The following is a 10124-nucleotide window of genomic DNA, read 5'->3' as shown; positions in this document are numbered from 1 at the left end:
GAGAGGCCGGTGCCCCAGCTCCCCTCGGGGCCTCAGAGAGCGGCACACGCCGTAATTCCCTTTCCAGAGCCTTACAGATTTCCACAAACAATGACATCACTCCGGCACCGCCGACCAGATTACAGCTGGGGGGATTTTCCTGGGAGGAAGGCAGGCCCGGGTGGAGAGATGGAGGAGCTCTCCAGGGTTCTGAAAGGGGCGGGGGCGCGGGCTCGGCGCTCGGCGCCCCCCGTCGGCGGAGGCGGACCGGCCGGGCCGGGGGCGGGCAGAGGCGGGCCCGGGGCGGTCCAGGGCGGGGCCCGACGCATCTCCGGTCCTCATTGGCTGCTAGCGGGCACACGTCACCCAGGCTGGTGCTCTCCTCCGGCCCCCGGTGGAATTGGAGCCGAGGAGGAGCTGAAAATGCAGATTTAGCCTCAAGCACAGACATACACTCGCTCTTTCTCTCAGATACACACAGCTCCCCCCATTCGCACCTCTGCCAGCGAGCCTGATTACACGGCTTCCCCGCCAGACAGATGCTGGAGGAGAACACACATTGATTTGCTGCTTTCTGAGCCCCTAACCAGTCTTTTTCCCAACACAAAGATTTTTTTTAAACAAACAAAAAACTATATTTATACATTTTTTTTTTATTTGCACCTTTCCTCCGAGTCCCCCGCTCCACAAGCTTGCGCGCCTCCTAGCACCACTTTTCACTCCCAGAGAAAGATGAAAGGTGGCTGTGTCTCCCAGTGGAAGGCGGCCGCCGGGCTCCTCTTCTGTGTCATGGTTTTTGCATCTGCCAAGGGACCGGTCTTCACGAATCATTTTCTTGTGGAGTTGCATGAAGGAGGAGAGGAAGAAGCTCGCCAAGTTGCAGCAGAACACGGCTTTGGAGTCCGAAAGGTAAGATCTCCCTTGCATTTCGCATGTTGTTTCAAAACGGGGGCAGCCCTGCGCAATCTCATTGCAGATTTGCAAGTTTTCTTTCTCATGCGATGCAGATATTCTGCCATGGGCTCTTTAACACGACATTGCCTCCGGTGATCTTTCACGGGTTATGTAATTAAAATGTCCTTCAAATTGTACTAGTAAGGTCACAAAAATAATTTCTTGCTCTTTGACTTGGTGGCGAAAACCAGATAACACCTTTGTAACAATGCCTTGCGCCCGGGCTGCTGTCCGAGGTACCAAGTTCTCAAGGCTGCGTGGGGATGGAGGAATGAAGTGTTGAACATCTGGGCTTGACGTTGGCAGTCTTTGCCAGGGATGTATCCCCCGCCCCCACCTCCTGGAGAAAGAGTAGTTTCCGACGGACAAGACTAAAAGCTTGGACATTGCAATTCACCTCCGTGCTTTTCGGATCCCGCGCTAGGAGGACTTCCCTCCCGGTGACTTGGGCCCCGGCTCTTTTCCAGGAACCACAGCTCCCTGGCTGTAGGAGACTTGGAGACATGAACTGGGTTTTCTTTCCAAAATCGGGGTGGAACTTCTCGCCCTCGCCCCTGCCCACGAGCGCCCGCCCCCGAAGCGTACTGTTAGTTAGCTCCCCGATTCTCAACTCACAGCTGTAGAAGCTAGAAAGGTAGATTTTGAGAGAAGTTCCCTGTGGAGAAATCGGGGCGTCTCTCCCGGTGTGTGGGCGGCCAGCTTGGCTTTCCCACGAGGGTGCGGGGTTCCCCATTCCAAGAAGTTGTCAGAGTTCAACTGTTTGGGCAGTTAGATAAGGCTCCTAATATAGGACGCCTTGGGACTCCTTTGGCGACTCCAGGGTATCCATTCTGGGAAAGCAGCCGAGAGGAGAGTGCTGGGTGGGGGCCGTGGCTTATCTATTTGTCCTTCTTGCAAAATATCTTGTCAGAAATCTCAAGTGTCCTTAGGGGACCTGGCGAGGCGTGGGGTGGAGTGAGGGTGCAAGGAGAAACCGGGCGAGGGGAGCGTGGAAGACATAGGGATGCTATTTGGCAACCACGCCTGTCCGTGGGATTCCGGGCTCTCTCTCCTCCCCCCTGATCCCAGGACAGAGGCTGGAGATGATCGGCGGTTGCTTTCTTCTGTTGCTTTTGCCTCTCAAGGGCAGCGCGAACTAGGTCTCCTATGGGTCCCCTGTCCCGACTTCCCACGCCTCCCGCCTCCCTCCCAGGCGCCGCGAGGGCTCCCTCACATGCGGCCGGCTATCCCTCCTCCGCAGGGCGTTGGCAGGCAAGATTTCGACCTCAGGTAGGTTTCAGAGCGAGTTAAGTCAGAGGTCTGGGAGGAGGCGCCCGCCTGGTCTACCAGTGGCGCGCGGGCGGGTCTTGCAGTAGGGAACTTGTTGCTCCCGGGAAGCGTGGGTGGAGCAGGGGAGAGAAGATGCCAGCTGAGGGAGCAGCCTGTTGTCGTTCTCTCCAGGAGTCTGGGGCTGTTTCAAGAGTGCCACCAACACAATAAACAGGCAGACCCTCTGTCCTTCCCACCCACCCCACTAACTTGACAAGACTCAGGATCCAGGAGCCATAAATATAACAGTGATTGTAATAGTGATTATTATTACCTGACAACAATAGGACACCCTTGTGTTCTGCAGTCTTTACATACATTCTTATTTAATATCCTCAACAACTCTGAGGAGGCTACTGTTGTTAGTAAGTACATAACACTGATACGGAAATGGGTTCAGATCAGGGTTCAAGGTAAAAAAAAATCAGATTTGAATATAAACCCAGATCTTTTAGAGATAAACTCATGTAGTTTACCTCTTGGTACATACAAAACAGGATAAGTGCTCTGCAGGATGTGTTGGGCTGTGAGGTAAGCTGAAAAGGGATGTGACATCAGACCCTTTAGTTTTTGAGAGTAAAGGGGCTGCAGTTGGTGCAGAAATTCTGTTCCTCTCTCCCCATGCCATGCACCTTTTCATAACATAGGCAGACATTGCTATCGTTTTACCTACTGTTTAGAAAATATGCCTTTTAGAATCTTAGCAACTTAAGCAAATCTGGGAGTAGCTAAGACAGATAATGGTTTAACTTTTTCTCCAAGAGGGTCATTCTTTTTGTATAGAGGTAAATAGCTTAATGGGGTTTTTGGTGATGATGTTTGAGAAAGGAGGTATAGATATCATCTTTTCACAGATGAATCTGGATAATTTTGATATACTTTACCATAAAATCTGAGGGAACTCATACTTTGGGGTAAAATCAGAACCTAAGCCTCTCTCACCCCCTCTTTCTTCAAGAGGAGTGCACTGGTTTTGCATCAGCCTCAAACATGCAATTTCTATCTAGGAAAAATGAGCTTTTGCCTTGCCACCTCTCCTCACCTCTCTATAACCTCTCAAAAGTAGCATCTCTTATCCAGATGATTTTTGTTCTGGTACATATTTAAGTAAAACAATCAGTCTATGGCAGAATGCTTCTGTCTGATGAATCTTTGCATAATGCCACACCTGTGTAGAATTAACACTCTTTTTCTTCCTTGGATTCATGTTCTATCCATCCTTCGAGCCTGAGCTTGAACCTTCCCTGATGCTATGAACAACAATGTGCTTTCCATTCTCCAAATTCCTCTTTGACAAAAAAGCAAAGCCTGCACAACATAAGCTAATACATTCCATCATTTGTCCTCTAGTCATTTGATATATATGTAAATATGGGTGTAAGTATCTGTCCGCTTGAAAGGTATTAAATATTCAAGGATGATATCTTCTATATTTCTGGTTTCCTCACCAAAGCCAGACTTTTATTGAGTTTGCCAGCCTGTAAAGAAATGTCCTTTGTTTTATCTGTTCCTTTAGGTTTGTCCTGTCTTGTTTTCATCATGCTGTACTGTACTTTTGTTACTCATTTTTTTTTCATTTTAAACACATAATATCTCTTCATTCCTCTCTCTAATACTCAGTGTATCTTCCAACTCCCTACTGTTCCATCCTCTCCAATGCACAGTGTCAGACGCCAAAGATCCTTGATGGTTATTTATTCATCCCAGAGAAGGGTCAGCTAAGGCAGACTAGAGGAATCTACTGTTTTACTGAATTATCTCATCTAACTTCAGAAACCCGTGACATAGAAATTGTTGTCATCAGGCCTTATTCTCAGATGAAAAATTTAAAGCACCAAGTAGTTATGTTTATATTTGGAAAGGGAAAAAAATCAAATTTAAAACCAAATAATTTTGTTATTCTACCAAGCTGTCTGTGGGAAACCCAGAATTCTCTGACAACCAAGAACTCCACTTTTAGGGCACCATTTTAGAGTTCTGATGGTGTTTTTTTTTTTTTTTCCTTTCCTTTCTTCCTTCTTACTTTTTTTCTGCATCCAACACCTATGTGTGCCTAGGTCATTAACTAATGTGTATGAGTATGTACTTCTTCAGGTAGATCATAAATCTTCCAAGAGAAGAAACAATATACCGTGTCTTCCTCTAGCCCCATATTTAGCATGGTGGTCTGTATAAGATACAATAAATGAGTATTTGTTGATTATTTTGTCAAACTCTTACAAGGCCATGACCAAACAGTTATATTTCTTCCCTGAAGTGGGGTAAAACTACCTGAAGTGGGATAACTAACTTTACTGTCAGAAAGGTGTGTTGAGACTAAAGTTTTCCATTTTATCATGACCTGACCCAAGGGCATAAGTTCATCAAAGAAGATGTGTATGTCCAGGAGAGTGAGTGAGTTTACAATAACATCAGAGGTGTTATTCAAAAGAATGCCTTAAAATTCCCAATACATTACTAATTTTAAATCCTTTGGAAAAAAAAAGCACAATTACTTATTAAAATGATGTGTTGAGGGTGCCTGGGTGGCTCGGTGGGTTAAGCCTCTGCCTTCGGCTCAAGTCTTGATCTCAGGTTCCTGGGATCCAGCCCCACATCAGGCTCTCTGCTCAGCAGGGAGCCTGCTTCCCCCCCCCTTTCTCTGCCTACTTGTGATCTCTCTCTCTCTCTCTGTGTCAAATAAATAAATAAAAATCTTTTAAAAAAAATAAATGATGTGTTGAATGTTGGCCAAAAATCAAGTATGAATTTAGGTAAAAATCCAAACAATTGACAATTAAGTGTTTTTATTTTATTACAATAGATTTTGTTTTTTATCCATGTAGGCCTAAGGCTAGGAAAATCATGTGACTACTGTTATATGTGTGATCATTAATTTTTTTAAAAATCTAGTATTAATTGTGCTGTTATATAATTAAAGAGTAAATTTCTCTTCATTTTAATTGAATGTCTAATTTTAAATTTAACTGAATTTAATTTTAAAATAAATTTCTTTTAATTTTATTGAAGTATAATTTGGAAAGAACACAGCTTAATAAACTTTCTCAACCCAGGCACACATGTATAACTAGCATCCAAATCAAGAAATAAAATATTATTCACATCTCATGGTTTTAGGCTATTATGCATATTGCTTCTGTGGATACTGTAGTGTATGTATTTTGGTGAACACATGTATGCCTCCCTGTTGGGACTATCCCTAGGAGTAGGATCATTGAGTTAAAGGGCATACACACATTCAACTTTAGGAGACTATTAGTTTTCAATTGCTGTGTAAAAAATTGCCACAGAGGGGGCGCCTGGGTGGCTCAGTGGGTTAAAGCCTCTGCCTTCAGCTCAGGTCATGATCCCAGGGTCCTGGGATCGAGCCCCGCATCGGGCTCTCTGCTCCGCAGGGAGCCTGCTTCCTCCTCTCTCTCTGCCTGCCTCTCTGCCTAGTTGTGATTTCTCTCTGTCAAATAAATAAAATATTAAAAAAAAATTGCCACAGAGTTGGTGTCCTAAAACCACACAAATTTATTATTTCATAGTTTTCGTGGGTAAGGAGGCTAGCACATAATAGTTGGATCTGCTGCTTGAGGGCTCACAGGTTGAAATCAAGATATTGGCCAGCTATGTCCTTATCTAGAGGCACAACAAAGGGGAAATCTACTTCCAAGCATATTCAAGTTTTTAGAAGGATTCAGCTCCTTGTAGTTGTAGACCTGGAGTCTTCGTTTTTTGCTGGCTCCACTCTCAGTTCCCAGAAGCTACGAGTGCATGACCCCTCCCATAAACATCACACTTTCATCCTTCTTTCAGGAAGGGCTCAGTCCCTGCTTAGGTTAGCCTGATTAAGCCAGGCCCACCCAGGATAATTCTTTTGATTAATTCAGATAAGCTGATTTGGGACCACAACAACATTGGATGAATCTCTGCACCTCTGCTATATAATGTAATCTAATCACAGGAATGAAATCCATCATCTTTACAATACCGCCTCCATACTCAAGGGGAGGGGATTATACAGGGCATGCACACAAAGGAGCAGATATCTTAGAGACCATCTCAGAATTCTGCCTGCCACAGATGACCCAGAAGCATGTGAGAGTTCTGATCTACATTCTCACCAACATTTGACTTTTTATACCGTTTTCCTTTTAGTTATTTTGGTGGTTATCTAATGGTGATGGTATCTTATTGTGATTTTAATTTGCATTTCCCTGATGATTGATTGAAGCTGAATACATCTTCATATGCTTTTTGGTGGTTCAGATATCTTTTTTCATTCATTATTTGTTCAGGTCTTTTGCCGTGAAAGGGATTTTTTTTCTTTTCTGTTGTTTTTTGTTTGTTTGTTTTTGTTTTTTGTTTTTTGGTTTGTTTGTTCATTTGTCTGTTTGATTGTCTGTCTTAATTTTTGGTTTGTAGGAGTTCTTTGGCTATTACAACAGGAATCTTTTGTCAGATATATTTATTTCGAATATTTATTTTCACCCTTTCAGTGGTGTCTTAATGTCCCAACAATATTGAATCCAGATTCTATAATTTCACTTTCATTTCATCATGCATCAGTTGTCAGTCCAAAGAAGTAATCCCCTACTCTCTGCCCCATACTTCTCTGATAAAGATTAACATGGTTTAGAGGGGGACACAAAATAGAATATCGATTTGATCCTAAGTATTTCAAAAGGATTTCTAAGAAGCCCCTAAGGAACAGTTTTTCTGAAACTCCAAGACCTACTACCATTGTAGGCAAAGGCAAAGAGTCCAGAACTCTACTTCCCCAACATGAATGCTATGAATTCCTTTTAGACCCCAATTTAATGCAGTATGCCTTTTGTCAAGTCCAAACTCTTCCCTCAAGTCTTCTCCGACTGACCAGAACATTCTCTCTTTGGAACTTCCTTTGCATTGAATCTATTACTTTCTCTTGGCACCAGTCACATTTGTCACAGCACTGGCTATATCCAGTGTCCTTCTTGTGACTGAAGAAAGCTAGGAACAGCCATGTTTAAAAGTAAAAATGTTGGGATTTAGAATTAGACAGTACTGGAAACTTGTCTGGTTTACAAAATCTCTCAGAGAGAGGTTCATGTTTAAAATATAGTGGTTAGGAAAAATAAATAATGTAGTGCATGTAAGGACACATTGACAAGTGCATGGAATAAACAACCTATTATTGGTAGTAGTAATAATAATAAGTGATGGTATCATATCTATCTATCTATATATATATATATATGTTTTTTTTTTAACTCAAGAAGGCAGTTGTAGGTTGTGCTTTCTCAGGAGTAACAACTGATTGAGTGAGGAATAAACTCTCTGTCCAGTGGGAACCCATCCATGACCTGGCCGTGGTCCATGAGAGGGCCTGGCTCAAATAATACAGTGAATTTAATTCATTATAGACCATGGTGATTATCTCAACCAATCATACTGGGCTTCCTTAGGAAATTTGATTCACTAGTTGCTGTAGAGAGGAGAATGTGTTCTAATGCCCATGAAAGAGCCCATGCAGGCCATGGGAGATGCAGACATTTTTTCTGCCTAATAACTTTCCATGTCCATTTCCTAGCAAAAGACATCGTGACAGAAGGTAAAAGCTAATCACCAAACTATTTTCCTCTTCTCAATGGGCCGCAGTAAGACCACATTTCCCAGCCTGTCTTGCAGATGAGTATGACCATAGGATGATTCTACCCAATGTAATGTAAGCCAAAGCGATGTGCACTGCTTCCTTGCTTAATGCATAAAAACTCCCCATAAGTTGATTCTCTGCCCTCTTTTCTCTTCTGAGGCTTGATGTGGTAGAGAACAGTGACTTTGGAAGCCAAATGCCAAAGACGGCAGAGTAGCAAGATGGAAGGACCCCAGGTCCCTGATTCTTGACTTAGAAGAATTTTATGAGTGAGAAATTAAACTGCTATTACATTATGGCACTGAGATTTGAGACTTTACCTTTAGAACTACCAGGATTACCCAAACCAATATACTGTCAATAAATACCCCTTTTCTTAAGTTGTTTGATCGACTCTCTAAACCTTACAACCAAACCAAATCAGATCTCAAGAACAATAATTTTTAAAAGACTTAATCAAGCTCCTGTAGTTTCACTTAATAATGTAAGCCAACTTTTCAGGTCTTTGTGATTTTTCTTCTCCATGAAGAATATAAAATCCACTAAAAATTTTGTTCCACTGGCAACCGATTTGCCCTACTCATAATAGGGGCTCATTATATGCTTCTTGACTGATAAATAAACTTGGATCACAAAGTGAATGTTTGGTCATTAATTCAGGGAGAAGGCATTTGAAGAACTAGTTTTCAAAAAAATTACCCCTGTAGCATCCATTTATTTATAGGCTGCAGTTTAGCTAGGAAGAAGTAGGTAACAAGCAGCAAGTCAATGCCTGGGAGACTCTTGTGTTTCCCTAAAATTCCCAACTTAGAAATTATCAGTAATAGAATGGATTAGCTATTTGAGCAGGAAAAAAAAAAGCCTACAGTTAAAACTTGATCAAAATACAAAAGAAGGAAAAAAATTACACCTCTTTTTCTCAAATGAATGAATATCTAAAATACAATGTTTCTTTCAAAAGATCTTATTAGCTGTAGATCATAATGTTATAGCACATCAGGGAGTAATACTATAGTTAAGTTTAAGTTTGCAATAATTATATATTTGGCTGTAACTGCTCAAAGAAATCAGGTTTTAAAAATAAAACATGAGGGCTCCTGGGTGGCTCAGTGGGTTAAGCCTCTGCCTTTGGCTCAGGTCATGATCTCAGGGTCCTGAGATCGAGCCCCACCCACATCGAGCTCTCTGCTTGTCAGGGAGTGGTGCTCCCCCCTCCCCCTCTCCCTGCCTCTCTGCCTACTTGTGATCTCTCTCTGTCAAATAAATAAATAAATAAATAAACAAAATCTTAAAAAAAAACAAAAACATGAAACCTGAAGTTCACACTTTTTCCACCCGCTAGAGTAGGAGCTTCATTCTACATTTGAGCTCAGATTCATCATTTCAAAAAGTAACCTTGAATCGTACTTTTGCATTATTATTTGAGATTCAAATAATCATAGGACAGTTCAAAAGTAGGAATTTTAGGGGTGCCTGGATGGCTCAGTGGGTTAAGCCTCTGCCTTCGGCTCAGGTCATGATCTCAGGATCCTGGGATCAAGCCCCGCATCGGGCTCTCTGCTTGGCAGGGAGCCTGCTTCCCCTTCTCTCTCTGCCTGCCTCTCTGCCCACTTGTGATCTCTGTCTGTCAAATAAATAAATAAATCTTTTAAAAAAAAGGCAGGAATTTTAGTTTCACTTTCTTTATTTAAATATATATTTTTAATATATGTAATATATACTATTTTCATAGTATTTATATTTATTATATTAATTTATAATACACACATAAAATGTATCTATGTATAATATATTATAGCTCAAGCCCATTAACTGACTAAATTCCACTAATGGTTGGGAATCAAGAAATTACATTTGAATTAACACTTCCACCCTAAATGTCATGATTCCATGTTAGTGAATGGCTTCTACATGAGAGTTATATAAAAAGCAGTAAACTCTCTTGACAAATTGTTTTTGTCTCTAAAATAAATTGACTATGACTTTTCGGAGAAGGTTGTGATGTGCTGGGCTCCTGCGGTAAGAATAATTGGACGTAACAAACTCTTAGATTGAAAGTCAAACATGGACACAAACTCTTGATTTTTCTGACACAAATGAAATAGACTCAGGAATGTTACAGGATGTTGATAGTTTCTCCATTAGAAAGTTGACAAGGACATGAAAACTATAGGATGCTAAGGTTGTTTTTTATTTATAACTTTAAATTTGACACTGACTCATGAACATCTTATTCTCCTAAATTTTCCTAAATAGATTCACT

The 10124-nt window shown here is 41.8% G+C and overlaps 1 protein-coding gene across 1 annotated transcript in view; it reads left to right on the top strand.

The window, feature by feature from the left end:
* The first annotated feature begins 375 nt into the window (after nucleotides 1–375).
* PCSK2 (proprotein convertase subtilisin/kexin type 2) overlaps nucleotides 376–10124 on the top strand; it is a 263778-nt gene continuing 254029 nt past the window's right edge. Inside the window, exon 1 of the mRNA XM_045981647.1 lies at nucleotides 376–888. Within this exon, the coding sequence (XP_045837603.1) occupies nucleotides 712–888 (177 nt within the window). The 5' untranslated portion in view covers nucleotides 376–711. The remainder of the gene's footprint in view (nucleotides 889–10124) is intronic.

Source organism: Meles meles, chromosome 16 (assembly GCF_922984935.1).
Source record: "Meles meles chromosome 16, mMelMel3.1 paternal haplotype, whole genome shotgun sequence".
NCBI classification, from domain to species: Eukaryota; Metazoa; Chordata; class Mammalia; order Carnivora; family Mustelidae; genus Meles; species Meles meles.
The sequence above is the reverse complement of the archived record's forward strand: the minus strand, read 5'-3'. Positions and strand labels throughout refer to the sequence as shown.